The sequence below is a fragment of the Pelophylax lessonae genome (genome assembly GCF_965119305.1).
Source record: "Pelophylax lessonae genome assembly, chromosome: 8".
NCBI classification, from domain to species: Eukaryota; Metazoa; Chordata; class Amphibia; order Anura; family Ranidae; genus Pelophylax; species Pelophylax lessonae.
Genome location: NC_138775.1, coordinates 162,652,525 through 162,673,235, shown reverse-complemented (window position 1 = coordinate 162,673,235; position 20,711 = coordinate 162,652,525). Strand labels below are relative to the sequence as shown.

General features: G+C 45.1%; 1 protein-coding gene across 4 annotated transcripts in view; it reads right to left on the bottom strand.

Moving 5' to 3' along the window:
* Positions 1-4,369: 4,369 nt before the first annotated feature.
* CLCC1 (chloride channel CLIC like 1) overlaps positions 4,370-20,711 on the bottom strand; it is a 154,663-nt gene continuing 138,321 nt past the window's right edge. For all 4 annotated transcript variants that reach the window (XM_082266010.1, XM_082266013.1, XM_082266012.1 and 1 more), the window contains 2 exons: positions 19,018-19,341; positions 4,370-4,667 (listed from right to left, as the gene is read on the bottom strand). In XM_082266010.1, the coding sequence (XP_082122136.1) occupies positions 4,413-4,667; positions 19,018-19,341 (579 nt within the window). In that variant the 3' untranslated portion in view covers positions 4,370-4,412. The remainder of the gene's footprint in view (positions 4,668-19,017; positions 19,342-20,711) is intronic.

The window sequence follows — 20,711 nt, the reverse complement described above, 5'->3', positions numbered from 1 at the left end:
ATTAGCTGGAGATCTGACTTGGAAGGCAGTCTACATGTCTATGGCTTCTGACTGGTAGGTAGCTTATACTTAACCCATAAGATTCCCAGAATGCCACAGATTACATCTTTTAAAAACATGTATACAATAGATTGTTAGCTCCCAAACCAAGCCTCCTGGCTTTTTGCACACATAAAATCACACTCAAAGTAGGAGGATTTGTGACATGTTATAGGATAGAAAGAACTCTTTCTTACCATACAGAGAAGGGGCCCGCGTTCACCACAAAACCCGTCAGGGAAAAAAGGGGGAACATACTACTCACCATACCGGAACCAGGCGGGCACCAACTCCTGACAGTACCCCTCTCCACCGGGGCGGGAGGGCTGTCGACCGATACGGACGCCGTGACTCATGGTCTTTGGCGTTTCAGCGAGACGTTTAACTCGCGGGTTCAGTCCTTTTAACGGGACTTTGTCGCGGCCGACCCAGCGCGGAGCTATGGCCTGCACGCGCTCGTAGGCTGAACTGGGGTGACCACCGGATCTCAACATCCAGCCCGTCGCCCAGTTCAGCTTTCTTGCTTGAAGATCTCACAGGAACACTGGAGAAAAAAAGCTGTCCAAAAATCCTTTTAGAAAAAAATTCTTGCCAGGACCTAAGATCCCAGCAAGGTATCTAGGTCCTTACTCCTAACTAGACAGAAAATAACTGATTTGCTGAGGCAGAGAGAGAGAGGATATACCCTCTGGGACTGCCCCTAGGGTGTGGCCAGAGCTTTTTAATTTCCTGTCTAGTCCTGCTCCTGCGGAGGTAACATAACCGAAGGTGGTGTATCACCGAGGACTACGTCTGTCGATGAGCGCTAGAGAAAACACTGTTTGCTCTACACAAGTAGCAATAAGGTGCATCAGTGGAGGATAGGGAGCATGCACAAGATAAAAAGAAGCCTGGCAATGGTAAGAGACTTTGACAAACAAAAAATAGATAAAAAGAGCCATGATATACTTTATATATTTAACAATGATATTAGTACAATAGATGTTAAAAAAAAAAAAAAATGTTAGTGTCACTTTAAATTTGAAATAAGGAGATCCCGTTTAGATATCGCACTCACTAATATTAGTGTACCCACAAGATGACTTTGCTTTTATATTACTTTCTATGACCAGCTTTAGTGCTGGGAGCAACCTATAACTGACTGCGTACAGAATGCCTCCAGGTTATCTTATTGGATGGATACTTATTTTGGGGGGGGGTGTGTATTGTGGTGTATTGACATCAGCGGTACGTGGCATCACAGCCACTATGTGTAGTGGGGTCTGGAGGGGTGGTTGGGATATTTGGAGTTTGTTTACCTTTACATTTTTCATGAAAAGGTGACAAACTGGCCATAAATCGATCGAAATTCAGTCAGTTCAGCAGGGACTGGCCAAATTTCAATCCATCTATGGCCGTTTCCCTTGAAAGAAGTCGATCGGAATGTTGGAAAATTTAAATCAGGAGCTACGGCCAATCGGCTGCAGCGCCTATTAGTGTATTCTGACATCAGAAGAGTCCCCGCTGCCAGAATACAATAGCATAGTGGGGAAGAATTCTCCCTCCTCTTCACTTGTGTGCATGAAGGAATCCATTTATTTTTTTTTCTATCAGTCCGCTGGCTGAAAAAAAAAAAAAATGACCCATCTATGAGCAGCCGTGCCCTTTAACTAAACAAGCTGAAGACAGAAGTTAATTGGTTACTATGCACAGCTGCTCTAGATGTCTGCTCAACTTAATAAATTCATAAATTCCCACTTATGTCCCTTTCCTCTGTTCTCCAGCACTTTGTATCATTAAAAAAAGTTTTTTTTTTTTGTTTTTTTCTTAATAAAAATCTGTTGTTTTTTTCCTCAACCACCTTTTTAGCATCTTAGTACAGCTACACTTCTCCAACCCAACTTCATTGCTCTACACAGGTCTGCTGATAGTGACAAAAGTACAATGTGATTTGAAACAGCTGCTTGTAATTTAAACCAGGGAGCTTATGGCCCCTTTCACACATGCGGACCGTTCAGATCCACCTGTCAGTTTTTCAGGCGGATCTGAACGGATGCCCCCATGCATCTCTATGGGGCAGCGGATGTCAGCAGACACATGTCCGCTGACATCCGATCTGATCCTATCCGTCAAATCCGGACAGATGGAAACCCTATTTTCCATCCGTCTGGCGGATTGATGAGAATGGACAGGCGGTCTGTTCTCATCTGATTCCCCCATAGAGGAGAGCGGGGGTCTGACACTTCCCTCTGTGCACACAGAGCGGAGACGGAGCTGTCATCAGCCTGTTCAGCTGGGGAATTGGCGGATCGATCCCCCCCTGAGCAGAAAACGGAACGGACAGGATCGGACATGTGTGAAAGGGGCCTATGTGACAAAAAGACAATACAGGGGCATCATTCAGAGGCAGTTTCAATCCATATTTAGACAAGCCTGTACAAGGTATTTAACGTGCTGCACATCAAGTTGCATTTTTTTTTTTTTTGCGTCAAAGTCAATACCTTTTGAAAGAGCTGCCTAGAGCAGTGCACCTCAACATGCTTTAACGCAAGAAAATACGAGCCATGTGGGACACTGCATTATAGAATGAATGGGCACTTCATAAAAGCACTGTGTGAGGGAAGGGTAACGCTGTAGGTTACACTTACTGTGGGCTGCCAATGGCTAGATCAAGAGTTCTGCATTCCGTTTACCACAAACTACTAGTCTTGATGCATTGTTTGATTTAGTGTATTGGGCCCCCAATACGGTTATGCTGATTGCTCCCATTCAAGCAATGTGTTGGTACGGTGACAACTGGTATAGGGTGGTGAGCTGAATATTCAGAGCTCCTGGTCTGGCAACCGAGCAAGTCTAGTGGTGCTAAGGCAAGCATGAACTACAAATTTTAAACCTATCTCTTGCAGTTCTTTTATATAAAGCCTTTGTGGATATCTTCAATTCCATATATTATAACTTTAAACCTCTTTGATTATGAGATATTTTTATTCTTACAGACAGAATGTAATGTATTTAGCTAGCATTAAAACACAAAATGTAAATTTCTGACAAATGAGAACCTATTATGTGGTTAGAGACACACACACAAACAGTGAAATCCAATTTAGACCTGCCACCAACTTGGTGGTGCAAGATCTTACAACAATAATCCATTACATTTATATCAAGTCAGGTAGCCCTTTGTACTACACAGTTGTTGGTGAATTTAGAAGACATTGGACAAATTATAACATGTATGGCCAGCTTCACAAATGACTTAGCTGTTAGATAATGTTCCAGCTAATGATGACCATACACAATGAAGTCTTATTGTATGATCTTCTTTATATCTACTAAGAATCTTTAAGCCTCCATTCACATTAGGTCGCTCCGACTTAGGGGGCGACCTGTGAAGTCGTGTGCAGCGCGACTTGCACGGACTTCACATAATGGAAGTCAATGCAAGTCGCCTCCAGGTCGCCCCGAAGTAGTACAGGACCCTTTTTCTAAGTCTGAGCGACTTGTGTCGCTCCTATTAGAACGGCTCCTGTACCGCACAATGGGAGCGTGACTTGTCAGGCTGACAAGTCACGGTCCAAGTCGTACCAGTGTGAATGCGGTCTTAGTGTGCAAGGCTGCATGATTGATACATTCTGAATGGACTTATGTCCCTCAGATTACATAGCTTTGGTAAAAGCAACTGTAAAACCAAAATTATAATCTGTATTTCCAGCTTTTTCCAAATAAATGTTTTAAAAAAACTCTAAATATAATGTGTGTATTGATATTTATGTGAGCAAACATACACTTTTAGATTTGTGTACAATGATCTGAAAACAAAATAACAATTTAAACTATTACAAAATTGGTGCAAAATAATTGAAGATGAAAACCTATGGTAAGGTTTTTCTGTCTGAAAGTGGCAGAGAAGCAGAGAGAACACTGGATTGCTCAGATAAAAAAAAATGTTAATGAATAAAATGCACTTCCAAAAAAAAAAAAAAAAAAAATAGTGCACCGCCCAACTGCCAATCAATCACACAGAAGCAGGAATCCCCATCAGTTACCAGGAGGAGGGCAGAATGCAGATGTTACATATCTGATGGATATTTTAACTGGATCATTTCATCTAGTATCTGCTATAAACACGACATGGGTCGGAATTTGTGTCAGTATTACACAGATGTCTGTATTCCAATTAGAGAGATTGCACTTGAATTGTTTCAGTGGTCTATAGCACCTTTGTGTTCCGCTTTAATATGAAACATTCCAGGTTATGGTTAGAAACAGCCACAGAACAAATAGTTCAGCAAGTGGACCTGTGAACTGAAAGTCCAAGGCTCAAGCTATTTAATCTTTCCCCAATTTAACCATATCTGGATCTTGACTTTTTGGTGTCACACAGTGTTTTGCTCTTATGTTGCAACTGTTTGGTTTTCTGACATCTCATCTTGTAACTTTTCTTTTTCAAGTATCACAAAACTGAGAGACCCTGACTCTTCCTCATTTTCTTCCTCATTTCCAGGATCTGTATATATATCTTCCACATATAAGTGACAATTTCGGACATGGTCTTGGGGTTCATCTCTTTGTATCCGCTGCTGGACCTTTTCTTCTGTAGATTCCTCTGTAGATTCTTTTTCTACTTTGACTTTTCCAGCGCACTGGCTCTAAAAAATGTATATTTAAAAATGTTTTCAATGCATGACATTGGCAAATCAAAACAATTTAAAAGAATTCTGAAACCAGTACAAAAATAAACCCAAGTGAAAAAGCTAGATTATGACTTTCCTGATCCACTGGTAAAAAGCCTCTTAAGACCCCCAATTTTAGGCACCTGCATACTCCCCCCCCCCCCCCCCCCTGCTCTCTCACAATAAGATGGTTGGTGTATGAGTGACTTATCCTCAGGTCAAAACACAGGGGTAGATGTACTAAAACTGGAGCACTCAGAATCCTGGTGTAGCTGTGCATGGTAGCCAATCAGCTTCGAACTTCAGCTTGTTCAATTAAGTTTGTCAAAAAAAACTGGATGCTGATTGGCGTCTATGCAACATTGCAACAGGTTTTGCACTCTTCAGCTTTAGTAAATAACCCCCATAGTCAGAAAAAAAATGGGATGTTCTAGACCCCAATGCGATGAGACTTTCAGAAATTCCAAATTTCTACAGCATTTTAGGAGGCATCACCAACAGAGCAGGGAGATGGGTGGAGTTGTCAAGATAGGAGGAGGCACTTTACAGTACCTGTTCTAAAGTAGCTACGTTACTTTGTTTCATAAAAATCATTTTAGGGTCACATTAATTACATGTAAAACATTGCAAGTAACAGAAAAAGGGTAAAAGCAGACATGTTGTATGAATAAAGCTGCCACACGAAAAAGCTTCTTCCAAGCAAATGTATTTTTTCCAGTATTGATAGCAGTGACAACATGACAGATGCTGACGCGTTTTTGCTTTACGCCTTCCTCATAACATGTACAATAAAATCAAACTTAAATAATGTGACAACTGTTCCTAAAGCTAGGGGAGGTGCATACTTAATTGCAATTAAGATCAATACATAACACCAGGGGGGGAAATGGGGTGTTCAAAACAAATCAGTCAGAAATCAAGGAAGGTATCCAATAAGAAAAACATTAACCCTAAATAAACTTCACAATTATTTCAAGAAAAGGTTTAGGTCTATCCTATTGTTCATACCACTAGGTGCTCTTGTATTAAGCTTGTGTATCCACCACACCTCACGCTGTAGTAGGATGCGGTGTATGTCACCTCCTCTAACTGACTAAAAGCAGACATGCGTTATAGGGTCTAATATGCATAGCCACACTAAGGAAAACTTAGTAATTAGGGATAGGCTCAGGCGTGTTCGAATCGTACCCGCCAGGAAACAGTCACTGCACACCGCCAATCATAGGCAGTGAGGCATTTCCCAATCCACAGCTGCACATACACATCCTACCTATGATTGGTGCATGTGCAATACCGGCTTCCTGGTGGGTATGATCCAAACATGTCTAAGTCCATTATTATTAGCAATAAAATCCCTACACTTCGTCATCAATATGGCACAGCCTAACATGAACTATGCTTATAAATGTTTCTATCTCCTCCTGCTACCTATCCTGCCTAACCTATGTATTAAAAAAAAAAAAAAAAAAAAAAAGCTGTGTATACTTACTGATTTTTAATTTGCTCTGGTCTGGTCACCTGACCCTGCAAGCTCGAACTCTCCCCTGCATCAGTAGAGGGGGGGGGGGGGGGGGAGGGGGGTTAGCATTAGGCTGGAATTCTAGTTCAAGCCCCGTGCAGATCAAACACATGAGCCGGGCTAACAATTTCATTACCAGTGTGCCGTTGTCTTGGTTATATAAAGGGAAACACTAACTTCGTCTAGAGGACATAAAACAAAGCAACTATAAAAGTTTCAGCACCCAAGCATCTCTATTAGTTTTTTTTTATACATGTACAATATTTAAATTTTCACTATGGACCTATTTGGTGAATACTATGTCATAACTTAAATCACATGTAAAAAGAAAAAAAAAAAAAAAAAAAACCCATTTGGTACGGTTATGCAATACATGCACAGTTTTTGGCTCTGAATTACGAAGCCCTGCCTGACTCATTTTTGAAGCAATACAAAAACACAGGCCTCAGTCCCATCTCAGACAGCACAGGAATTTAACGGCTCACAAGATTTCTGGCACAATCAACAGGCATTTTTTCACTCATTGGACGGATAAAACTAAGAAGTTTCAATGGTATACTTAGCAGACCAAAAGGGAATAAAAAAAGAGAAATTAATGGTTAGGGCTTACATATACACACGTTAAAGGGTTAGTATACCTTTAGGGACATTTTCCACAAAACCCCCATGCTCTGCAAGGAACCCAAGCACATTACACTCCTCAGCTTTAAAATAAACTGCTCAGACCATGACCAAGGAGTGCAAAGCCACATTACTAGGGTGCGAAGGCTGAGGACACAAGGAAGAAAGGACAAGCGGGTCAATTCACTAAGCTTTACCGCATGCAGTAAGGGTATCATGTTACTCATTTGCATAAATTAACGCATGCTGTAAATTAAGTCCAATTCATTTAAAAACAAAAAAATGATTTTGCGATAAACTAAAAAAATAAATAAAAATTTGTTGGTACAGATCACAAAAAAAAAAAAAAAACATGCAGTAATCTGTTAAGTCCAATTCACAAATGAAAAATGAACTAAAAAAAAAAAAGTGGGATATTTACACCACCCTTTTGGTGGCGGTAGCCAGTGCCGTACCAGAAAAAAGGGCCTATTCCAACCCACAGAAATGGGCATTCCACCCACGAGAGCCTAATTCAACCCACAGAAAGGGGCCTAATTCCACCCACAGGAGGGCGTACTATTCCACCCACAGAAAGGGGTGCAATACTACCCTGAGGGGTCTAATTCCACCCAATGAGGACCCACAGAAAGTTGACACTATTCCACCAGCAGTGGAGCATAATACATCAGAAGTACACAAGCATTTTTTTTTTTTTTATTAAATCAAAATGGGATGACGTTGAGTGCAAGTTAAATGCAAACATCGGCTGAAATTCAACATCAAGAATACAAAAGTGCAACAATGGAGTATGCAAATCATGACAATTACACCAGCTAGAAGTGACCTCTTGAAGTGGCCACTGCAATACTTTTGGTTACACCATTACAAGTTAAACTTGGATAGGAACATGAAAAATAAATAAAAAGGTTTTAAAAAAATGATAAAAAAAAAATATAGTCAAGTTTTCTTTTGTTTCCACAACATAAACATAGGCAACAGCACAGAATTGGGTCAAAAACATAGAACAATCTAGAAGAGAGCCCTTTCAACAGCTCTAGTAGGCCATACATTTACAAAAAACACATTTTTACGAATGTATGGCATGATGGATTTAGTAAAGGAGCGCAACACAGCTTAACATCAGGAGACATACATTTGAAAAGGTAGTTCAAATTTTAGTGGCTCCAAAAACAGATTACTGTAAAAAATGTTAGATTAAAAAATTGTTTTTTGAAAAAGAAAATTAAACATGTTAAAATGTTAAAGGTTATAAAAGGAAATTACTTTAAACAACCCTTATCCACCTACGCGTGCGATAAATTACCGCATGAGAAAATGCGGTAGTTACCGAACAATTGAAAAATACGCATTCGTTATTGAACGCTAAATTCTTAGTGAATTGAACTTTCACAGCTGATTTGCCGCATTTATTTTACCGCATTTTAATTGCTGTTATTTAACTCTTAGTGAATTGACCCCTCCCCGCAAAAGTGGTGCCAGGCTCCCATGCAGAGTGAGAGCAAAGAATGGGCGAATGCCCAAAATCAAAATGGCCACAGCCTGCTCAGCAGGTCACAAAGCCACGACCTAAACTGTCAGGCAGCCGGACCGCCCAGTGGAACATCTCTGCACAGCCCCGGAAAAAAAGTAGCCCAAGACATCCCCAGCTCATGACTGAAACACACACCAGATCGAGCCCTGCACCTCATGCACCCTACTGCCAGCCATCTACCCACCTATAGCAGAGAGGGAGTTTTATACCGGTGAGGACTGACCCTAGGAAGTGAAGAGTTCTTTTCTGCCTAGTGTCCTACTCGGCTATAAAGCCCTGTTTGGTCAAGATTAAGAAGAAAGGCTGTGTCCGTCAATGAATGTAAGATAAAGGGTAAGAGTAGCAAAAAATCCAGTGTTTACAGGTTTCCAGTTTTTTTTCAAAAACATTTTCTTGATCATATAGTGCAGGTCACAGGCTTAGTTGTTGATGACTGGGACTTGCAACAGGCCCACAAAAAAAACAAGAGTATATGACCCCAACTAGACACCTGCTTGTAGCACCTTATGACCAAAGCGGGCATTCAGGTCTGAACATTCACCTAGTAAAACTTAGATAATGTGTGAGCCGAGGACCAGGTGGCAGGCTTACAAATCTGCAAAACAGATGCCTAATGCTGAAAAGTCCAAGAAACTACCACAGACAGTCTTAGTGGAGTGGGCCTTAACAGGACAGGACAAGCTTGGATAACAACAGGAAAGGTTCCTAACAAAACAATGCGGCCAACTTGCTGATACTCACCTAGAAGAATTGATGACAACAAGAAAAACTACCTTGCAAGTGAGCTTGGCTAAAGGGACATCCCTTACAGGTTTGATGGGGGGCTTTTCAAGAGCTGCAAGTACCAGATCGAGATCCAAGGGAATCACCATAGATAGCATCTAGAAGGCGCTAAAAAAGCAACTCCCTGCACAAAGGCTGCAATATAAAAATCTGCTCCACAGGGCCCCTCCCTCTCCTTGACAGTGCTGCACAGACCGTGTATACACAATTATAATAGAGCTAGTCCCAAATACACCGACATTGGCAGGAGAGTGATAGCCAGGGGACACAAAATAGGAAAAAAGATATAAAAAGAAAAACAGGCCCATTACCAACCAGTAGTTTCACTCACTCCAGAAGGGCATACCTCTGAAGTGGTCTTCAGAGACTGGATCTTACCTTCATACATTGCCACTGCCCTGGAATTGTATAGCATTCCCTGTGTTGCTAATGTGCCAAGGTGGGGCGTCTAACGCAGGAACCAGTGCACAAAGACATTTCAGGCTGGCCCTGCATCTTCCATCTCTTAAGCAAGGCTCATGCATGGTCCCAGTGGCGTGCCTAGGGTACTGATCCAGAAAGGGCCCCAAAAGTCATAAAGGCAGGAGCATAGCCAGGTATGAGCAAGAATCCAGACAGGAGAAAATGTTCAGAAAAAACGGGCATCAGATACACTTTAAAAAGTTAAGTTTGCTTAAGTTTTTATTTAGAATATATCTCCTACTCCCAAGGTCTTTAAGCGGTTAACTGAAGTCTAGCAAAGGTAGTTTTAAAAGCTACAAACAGAAGGTGCTGCCATCTAAGTGTCTCAATTTATTAAAAACCATATGTGGAACAAATGGCTAAAATGCACTCTCAGTGGTAGCAATAGGCATGTCATCAGTCCTAATTCACTGGTCAGCCTCAGGAAGCAGGGGGTGAAGAAAGAAGCTTGTGTGAGCCTCTGATTACCCCATTTTAGAAGAATTTCCCTATTCTTTGGTTTGAGAAAAGGAGCATGTCCATTCCGAAACATGTCACCAAATTTGTGACGTCACTACGTCCTGACGTCCTTCCGGTTCCGGTCCCAGAGCTGGCTTGTGTTCCAGAGTGGTTATGGCTCCAGTCTGGGGATCCCCTTGCCTGCTACTGCCAAGTTCAGTGGAGCCCCTGCAAGTAACCACACTCCATGTAACCTACAGTGGGGTAATCATAGGCTCTCACAAGCTTCTTCCTGACCCCCTGCTTCCAAAGGCTGACCAGCGAATTATGATCGATGACATGCCTGTTTCTTTCTACCTCTGTGAATGCTTTTAAACCCTTTGTTTTACCCAGAATTTCTAATAAATTGATACACTTAGATGGTGGCGCCTTCTGTTTGTAGTTTTAATGTACATAGGAGATCCCATAACCTGGTAAGAAGGGCTGCAGCCATCACTTACGTGGACTTTGCTACACCTGGATTTTTCCTCAAGGCAGACATTTATGGCTTTTTGAGGGCGATTCTTGCCTACCCTCTGTTTGTGCTATAGAGTTTCTATTTTTTATCTTAGTTTTAAAAGCTGCCATTTGTTTTACTAAGTAAGAAGAAAAATGGAATTTTTGTAAAATCTTACCTGTAAAATTCCTTTCTCTGAGTCCTCCGACAGTCGCCCCCCTCTTCATATTCGTCACTAATGGGGTTATTGACCTTTGCTCCGTAGGAGTAGCTAGGCAACAGAATATATAATATCAAAGCTTTTAGCATATCCCACCCCCAGGGGGTGGTCCCCTCAGTCAATACCTCCCTGCTTCCTGCATTTCCAACTCAGTTTCAGTAGCATAGCAGTAGAGTACATAAACAAACCCCAAAAGAGGGGCGGGGGCGGCGACTGTCGGAGGACTCAGAGAAAGGAATTTTACAGGTAAGATTTTACAAAAATTCAGTTTTCTCTTACGTCCTCCGACAGTCGCCGCCTCTTCATATTCGTCACTAATGGGGACGTCCCATAGCAGTGTAGACATGAGGGGTGGGAAAAAACAGCCGCGCCTAAAGCAACGCAGTACCCACATCAGAGAAAAGAACCTTACCAAAGTAAGAGAACCAACCGGGCAACAGGAAAACTTGCTCAACAGGAGCAACAACCCAGGAAAGAACAAGTAACCTAGGGGTAAAAACACCCCAACAGCCAAGGGCCCAAACAAGGGACCCTAAGGCACTGCCGCACTAAGAACTTTACGGCCAAAAGAAGCATCTGCAAATGCCTGAAAATCCACTTTGTAAAATTTTGAGAAGGTGTAAAACGGGCGACCAAGTCGCCGCCTTACACACCTGGGCCACAGAAGCCTGATGATGATAGGCCCAAGACGTACTCAGAGACCTGGTAGAGTGCGCCTTCACAGGAAAAGGAGGAACCTTCCCCTTCAAAGCATAGGCTTGCACAATCGTCTGTCTGATCCATTTGGCGATGGTCACAGCCGACGCCGCCATGCCCTTCCGAGGTCCCTCAGGAAGAACAAAGAGAGAATCCGACTTGCGAAAGGATTTAGTCGATGACAGGTAAACCCTGATCACCCTAACAACATCCAAGGAATGCAACGCCACCTCCTTTGGATGCTTAGGCTTCGCGCAAAGCGAAGGCAGAACAATATCCTCATTGAGGTGAAATTCCGAGATCCTCTTCGGAAGAAAAGACGGGTTAGGTCGCAAGACCACCTTATCCAAGTGACTCACCAAATACGGAGATTTGCAGGACAAGGCCGCCAGCTCCGACACTCTGCGAGCCGAAGTGATCGCCACCAAGAAGGCAACCTTCTTGGACAACAAAGACAACACGATCTCCCTAATCTTTTCAAAATGAGTATGTTGCAACACGGACAGAACAAGGTTCAAATCCCATGGATGCAAAGGCTCCCTCCTAGGAGGGACCAAATGTCGCACCCCTTGAACAAAGGTGCTAACCAAAGAGTTAGACGCCACAGGGCGTTGAAAGAGAACGGCCAGCGCAGAAATCTGACCCTTAATCGTGGCCAACGCCAAACGCTGGTCCACGCCCGTTTGAAGGAAAGCCAACACTCTCGACACCGAGTACGAGCGAGGGGAATACCCCCTGGACTCACACCAGGCAAAGTAAGCCTTCCAAGTACGGTAGTAAATCTTCCCCGAAGAGGCCTTCCTAGCCTTGATCAAAGTGGGAATGACCTCAGGGGAAAGACCCCTATCCTTCAGGACCTGGCCTTCAACAGCCAGGCCGTTAAAGCCAGCGACTGTAAAGCAGGATGGAATATCGGTCCTTGAGACAGGAGATCTTCTCGAAGTGGCAGACGCCACGGAGCGTCGACCGCCAGATTCACGAGGTCTGCGTACCAAGACCGGCGAGGCCAGTCCAGTGCCACCAGAATCACCGTGCGCGGTTCCGAGGCCAACCTGCGACGGAGCCTGGACAGCAGCTGAATCGGTGGAAAGGCATACATCAGGCGATACTGATGCCAGGGCGCCACTAACGCGTCTGAGGCGTCTGCCCGAGGATCGCGCGTCCTTGCCACGAACCTTTCCACCTTGTTGTTTAGACGAGACGCGAACAGGTCCACATCTGGGGACCCCCACTTCGCGCACAACATCTGGATGACATCCGGGTGAAGGGACCATTCCCCCTGGTCCAGGGTCTGGCGGCTCAGATAATCCGCCTGCCAGTTCTCCACCCCCGGAATGTGAACTGCAGATATCGCCGGGACGTGCGTCTCGGTCCAAGACAGAATGTCGGCTACTTCCCACGCCGCTCGGGCACTCCTGGTGCCCCCTTGGTGGTTGATGTAGGCCACCGCTGTGGCATTGTCTTTCTGTACCCGAACTGGACGGCCCTGAAGCCTGTCCGTCCAACGCAGTAGACAGAGATTTATCGCTCGCAATTCCAGAATGTTGATCGGAAGGGAGGATTCCTCCTTCGACCAAGTACCCTGGGCGGACAGAACGCCCAGAACACCACCCCAGCCCGACAGGCTGGCATCCATGGTGATCACCGTCCACGACAAAGGACGAAAGGACTTGCCCCCCGACACCGCTGGGGACCGAAGCCACCACAAAAGACCCCTGCGGGTGAGACGGCTCAACGACAGCCGCAGATCCAGAGATTGCGGACGCCCGTCCCACTTGGCCAGGACCTCCACCTGAAGCTCCCGTGTGTGAAACTGGGCGAAGGGAATCGCCTCGAAGGCCGAAACCATCAATCCCAGACACCTCATACACGTCCGGAGGGACGAGCACTGATTGTCCCTGAGGGACCTGACTTCGCACTGAAGTGTCCGAAGCTTGTCTTCCGGCAGGAAGACCTTCGCTTGAACAGAGTCCAGAATCATCCCCAGGTAGGGAAGACGAACCGACGGACACAACGTTGACTTCGGAAAATTTATCGTCCACCCGAATTCCTGCAGAGTCTGCATTGTGATGGACAGGTCGTTCACCAGGCCCTGACTGGTCGCGGACCGAATCAGGATATCGTCCAGATACCCCAGGACAGAAATGCCCTGGGCCCTCAATAAGGCCAGAACCGGCGCAAGCACCTTGGTGAAAACCCGCGGAGCCGAAGCGAGACCAAAGGGCAACGCCACGAATTGATAATGATCCTCCGCAATGGCAAATCGAAGGTACCTCTGGTGACCCTCGAAAATGGGGATGTGAAGGTATGCATCCTTCAAGTCGATGGAGGCCATGAATTCCCCCGGAACCAGGGCAGCCACCACTGATCGCAGGGATTCCATGCGGAACTTGCGAACCCGCACAAAGCAGTTCAGAGCTTTTAAGTCCAGAATCAGACGTACCTTGCCCTCCTTTCTGGGCACAGTGAACAGATTGGAGCAGAACCCCCGAAATCTGTCCCGATGAGGCACCGGAACCACCACTCCCTGGGCCCGCAGGTCCCGCACCGCCAGGTGCAGATCCTGCAAGCGCTCCGGAGTCAGCTGAAGGTTTGAGGGGAAAAATCTGCCCGCCGGCCGAGAGAGAAACTCGATCTTGTATCCAGATCGAACGATTTCCTGAACCCATCTGTCCCGAATGCGGTCCAGCCAGGGTTGAAGAAAACCGAGCAAACGTCCCCCCACCCCAGAACCGGGTGAGGGCGTCCCTTCAGGCCGCATTGTTATGGGTAGCGGACCCGGACTGGCCGGACTTCTGCTTACCCGTCCACGGCTTCTTCTGGGAGCCTTGGCCCTTGAAGGGCTTGCCCTTATAGTGCGACCGAAAGGACCCCTGAGAGGGCCTAAAAGAGGTATTCTTCTTACCACGAACAAACTTAGTCTTGTGAGTTTGGGGCAAGAGAGTGCTCTTACCCCCAGAAATACCCTTTATCAGAGTATCCAAAGATTCGCCAAAAAGGCGAGATCCCGCGTAGGGCAAATTAGCCAAAGTCTTGCGGAAGACTGGTCAACAGACCAACATTTCAGCCATATCAGGCGACGGTTCAAGACCGCCACACTAGAAAGACGCGCAGCCAAAGGGACAATATCTAAGTCCGCATCACACAAATACATGACACCCTGATGAATTTGATCCACCATAGCCAAAGTTGTCGGCGGGGCAGAGTCAGCCACCAGGGTGCGCCTGAGCACCTGCGTCCAATCCGCAATGGCTTGGGCTGCCATAATGGAAGCAAAAATAGGCTTCAGCATAGAACCAGCAACCGTATAAGAATGACAGGCCAGAGACTCCAATCTCCTGTCCGTAGGGTCCCGGAACACCGGGGTATCCTCAGCAGGAATCGCAGTGGATTTATTCAAAATCGCCACCGCGTGATCTACTTGAGGCGGCACGCACCAACGCTCATCAGTGGCGGGAGTAAATGGATAACGCAGCTTGAACCTACTCGGCACAGCGAAAGGTTTCTTTAAATTGCGCCATTGCTCATCAACAGCGCGCTGAAATTCCGTAGAGCAAGGAAAAACCTGCAATGTTTTGCGCTTTCTTTGCATCCCATAAGAGGACATCAAAACTGGAGGACATGGTTCATCCTGTAAATGCAGCGTTTGCTTGATAGAAGCAACCAACTCATCCATGAGTGCAAGCTCTTCAGACGAGCCAGGGGGAGAATTATCAACCCCTTCCACCTCAGCCTCCCCTTCAGACCCCACAAGGTCTAGAGATGAGTGAGACCCTGAGAAGGGCACTCCAGCCATAGCAGCCCCATCGCCCTCTGAATCAGAGGAAATAGACACTCTGGGCCGTTTTGCGGATCGATCAGCCACCAGCATCTGCATTTGAGCAGCTAAGTTTGCCACAATAGTGGCCAGATCAGCCCCCTCGGGGGAAGCAGCAGCCCCTTGGCCCCCCACCAAGGTGGGAGGAAACTTGCATTCCTGAGAATCCATGCCCCAGCAATATTAGGAAAAAAGGGGAACTGCCCCTTTAAGATCGCGGCGAGCGTAGCCCACCGCACCCACTGAATACACCGACCCCTACAGGGACAAGAAACTGGGCAAGGAATACAGGTAAAAAAGGGAAGATAAAAACCTGGAGAGATCACACAGGCTGCTGCCACCGATCGCTGTCCCAGAGCAAAAGGAAGTGATGCAAGACTGACCGCCCCTATGAAGCCTATGCAAGGCTACACAAACATGGCCGCTCGGCTGAGGATTCTATGGGCAAATAGAAAATGGCGCCGACATGTGGCCTGATTGATCGCTGCCAAAATGGCGGCGTTTGGCGCCAAAACGCTGTGCATTACCACACAGGCCCGGCCACCATGATTTTGCCGCAAAAAAATGGCGGGTCGCCGCAGCGATCGCCGCACAGCATGCCCAAAATCTGACTGCCTCCTGCTGACACCCAGCAGAGCGGGAGAGCCCCCCCCTTCACAGCCCACACACAGGCAGCAGGTCCACACATGAACTGACAGGGAGCACAGCAGCCACACAGACATGCAGGGTCACACAGTCCCAGACTGACACCCAAATAGACAAGTCCAAACATAGAGTTACACTTACCAGTCCGGATGGCGTGGGGAGCCTGCTCCAGCGACCAAACCGCTGCACTGAGGACAGGGAGTGTCGCAAGCATGACGCAGTGGAACTGCGGTGCGAAACCGCAATGGCGTCCAGTGAGGTAGCCACCTCACCGATAGCATCCCTGCAGCGAACAGGGATGGGTCGTTGAATGTGCCAGGGTAAAACCTAAGCTGAACGCTCGATGGCAGGCTGGGAAGCCCCTGGCCCTGAGCCCTGGGAACCAGGGTGGCCAGACTGAGACCCAGTCCCGCGCGATCATCTGAGACTGCACGATCATCTTCATCAGAAGAAGCTAACTAACGCTGAAATAAACAGCTAAGTAAAAGAAAGAGAAAAAAACTCCAAATAAAATCAAAAAGAGAAAAGAAGCTGAGACTAAGAGCCCCAGCACAGGAACAGCCAGCCTACTCCTGAGCTAGGCATTAGAAACTGAGTTGGAAATGCAGGAAGCAGGGAGGTATTGACTGAGGGGACCACCCCCTGGGGGTGGTATATGCTAAAAGCTTTGATATTAATATATTCTGTTGCCTAGCTACTCCTACGGAGCAAAGGTCAATAACCCCATTAGTGACGAATATGAAGAGGCGGCGACTGTCGGAGGACGTAAGAGTAATATACTTTACTCCCTCATGATAAGAGTAAAACAGATGCCTGAACACAATTTTTCAACTCTGACGTGTTATGAAATCTATACATATCATCGCAACTACTTTGTGTATCCAAGTGAATTAAGCTGGCTATAGATCATGTGATTTTCTTTTTCCATGGGTTGCAGGAAAGACAATTGCTTAATTCCCCCATCAACACAGTCCGTGTTGATGGAAGAATCCCTCCTATGGAGCTTTTTGCAGGGGGGGTCATCCCTGCTGGGAAAACACACAGTGATTTATTGCTAGTGGCTACAGCCACTGGCAATAATCAAATGAAAAATCCGACAGGTTGGCTGTACCAAAGTTGATTACCTGGGGTACAATCAGCCTGCCCATAAATTGTTTAAATCACGGCTGGTCCCTGCTGATCCGAAACAATAGCGTGCATTTTGCTTTTTTATCCTACCTAAAAACACACTCACGGCAGAGGAACCACTTAAGTGTTCATCTGTTGACGAAACGCCGCGTCGGGCGGGTACTGGGACGTGTGACGTCATCGTGCCAAGGACCCATCTTTTGGGTTAGAAACTGATCAACACGCACCGATGCAGATAAGCTGACACTATCTTTTATCTTTGTGAGTGTTTTTGATATATTGTACTAATAAATTTGGGCTATTGCTTAAAATACTACACTATGATCATCTTTCTTATTCTTGGGGACGATTTATGATTATTTCACCCCGAGTACTTGGCTATCTGGACATACCATCTCACCCTGGTAGTGCCAAGTGGGGAAGAGGAGACCCAGATGAGCCTTGGTGGAATTTAGGAGAGCTCTGCATATCGTCAGCTGGACGGTAAGCGGCAGTGTGATTAGGGACACTTTTTGGTGGTGGTGGCACTCCATAGGACCAATCAGCTGGACCTTACTAAAAGGACTGAGTTCGGACTGATTTATTCTTGTTAATTGCACTGCACTGCCCTTTATTTAGTGAGGCTGCATTTGTGTACATGTGGCAGCAAAAGGGTTAATATTTAACCCCCCCCCCCCCACAATAATGCTGGGTATATACCATTCTGTGTGTAGTGTTATGCACTTTTTGCCCAACAAACATGTGGTGTACAATTAGGAATCACAATTCGAGTAGACCTCCAGAAAGAAAACAATATTTAAAAGCTAAACTGACCAACTGCTACAACTTCCCATCTCCTACAGTGACAATAGGGGGGTCAATCGCCTGGCACTTTCTCCATTTAGAAAATGTCTTGTATTATTTTTAATGTATACAAGGTGTTTTTGTGATTGCACAAAGTAGAGAGGAGAGGAGGATGAATGTCATGATCTACCCTTGTCCAATCATAGAACATTGTATTCATTGAAAAGAACAAAATATGGACAAGGTGCCAAACGATAAACCCCCCTATGATCACTGTAGGAGACAGAAAGCCATCGCAATACTGGAAAATCACACTGTATTTGGCATGGAATACAATATATGTATATATAAATAAAAAATAAAACAAAAGTCTAGTATAGTCAACATTTTTTAATAACCTTTTACTATTTGATTTAGTAAAAGTTTTAACTAAAATACATACTTGTAAACATATGAAGATTTTTAAGATCTGTTCTTAAATAATAAATTTAGCTCTATGTATAACAAAGATATTGACTAGCTCTGTATAAAAAGTGTTTGAATCCATGTTGTATGGGTATTCTTACAATGAGACTGTACTGTGCCCTGCCCTGCCATACTACTCAGGGTAGCCTAAATCAGGGGAAAAGTCACAATGGATCTGCAATCATGTTAAAGAAAAACAGAAGCTTTTTCACTAGCTGTCATTCTTGGTAAGGGATTTACCAGTCTGCCAGGCTCCATTCATACCTAAGCATTTTTTAGCGCGAAGTGCCAAAATACTCAACATCCAAAATCCACATATAAGCACTCAAGAGCCTGTAGCTCAATGACTGAAGCTCAAAAACCTACAGGAGTTACTTTTGAAGCAGGTTTGACCATTTTTGTCTATGAGACTTAAATGGGAACACCTGAAAATGCCCAAATCGAGCACTTGTGAGAATTTTTTCCAGAAGTTTTTGCAGGTGTACTTTAGGCATTTTTGAGCCTGTAAGAACCGGTGTCTCCTTCTGTGCTTTCCATTGGCAAAAAAAAAAGGCACGAGGCTTCTTGAATAAAAATGTAAAATGCTTGTATATGCGAACGAAAACGCTCCAAAATACCCTAAATAAAATGCCTGAAAGGTGTAAATGTAGCCTAAGACAGAAATCCTTAATGCAGAATATACATAACTGCAAATATATAAGCCAGATGAAGGCACTTACTATGTTCTCTAATGTCTTCCCATCTGGTAATTGATTTTCTTTAATTTCCGCATGACTACCAGAGAAATCTTGCTGAATATGTGATATTTTATCAAGAGGTTCATTGTCTTTTATAGATTCTTCCCGCTGATCCTGGGATCCAGGAGGGCTCTCTTCCACAAGTTCCTTCACTGGCTGTTGACTTTGATGTCTCTGGTCTAAAGAATCATCTTTCTTCTGAAGTTGTGCAGAAGACTCATCCCTTATATGTTGGCCATTGATTCCTTTTTCTAGAGCCACTTGTTTCCTTTGTGGTTGCTCACTAGCAGAAATGGATTCTATCAACTAAAGACAAATTTGGTTTAATGGTTATGTGGTGTTTGCAAGACACAGTAATATTATTTCAGTAATTGAGACCTCGTTACAACAAAATGAAATATAAAAACATAACAATAAATCTTTTTTCCATGTACTAGCAAACATGAGCCCATTCATGGATGGCTTAATTTAGGCTAGGGATGCACCGATCCGATATTCGGATCGGATATCGGCGCCGATATGGCCATTTTAGATGGATCGGGGATCGGTAACATTGACCGATCCACAGGCAGATCCGGTTTTTGCTTGGTAACGGCTCAGCCATCCCTTACTAGGTGCAGTAGTAGTATGGGATGGAAGCTGCTACTTCCTGTATAGGTTCGGCTCACAGGCGGAGTGATATCAGATGCACTCCGCCTGTGAATGGAGGAGCCGTACACATGAAGCAGCGGCTTTGCTCTGTACTGCAGCCGCTTGCTTTGTGTGTAGCTCCGGATTGGTTCCGGTATCGGCGATTTCACAACGCCAGATATCGGTATCGGGTCCAAAAAAGTCATGTTGGTGCATCCCTAATTTAGGCTGAATTGTTTTTAGCCTTTGAGTGATTCCCCACTCTAATATGCATTAAAGAGGACAGAGGGAAGAAAGAGGAGGTGGAATGGCAGCTGAATCCCCACTCTAATATGCATTACAGAGGACAGAGGGAAGAAAGAGGAGGTGGAATGGCAGCTGAACATGGACTAGGGGGCATAGAGAAGAGTGGAAGTTGTTCATGGCAGGGAGTGAAGGGTAGAAAGAAGCAGCAGCTGACCATAGAACATTAGGAGAGGTAAACAAAGCACAGCACAAGGTGACTGAAGTGGAAATCTGGCAGGAAGAAAAAGGTAGAGAGAAGGAGCAGCAGACCATAGAACATTGGGAGAAGTAAACAAAGCTGAGTAACCAGGTGACTGACGTGGAAATATAGAACAAAGTGTGAAATAATAAAAGTACTAGGGCGTCAGATAGAAAGCAGCATGTAGATGACCATAAATAGGGAGGGACAGAGCATGTGCTATTCAAGTACAGAAGGGAGTGAAAGAGAGGGGACCTACGACAGCTCACTTGTTGGCAGCGTCAGCCGGTTTTCAGGAGTACACTGTGCGGGAGACTTTGCAGTGCTGTGTCTATTATGTATGTGTTAGAATGATGCCTGCTCTGGATATGCTGGTATGAGTACTGGTTGTTTTTAGGCCACGTACTGAAGGATTCGGTCTTTTGGTTTCTTGTCTAGACATAAGCTGCTGGGAGCTTTAGCTCCCCCTTATTAGATAGTCGGTTCCAAGCATTAGTGATTTGAAGATTTGTGGCAGTACCTTGCATATAGTGGATGGCTTGTTTGTTCCCTATTCTGTTTA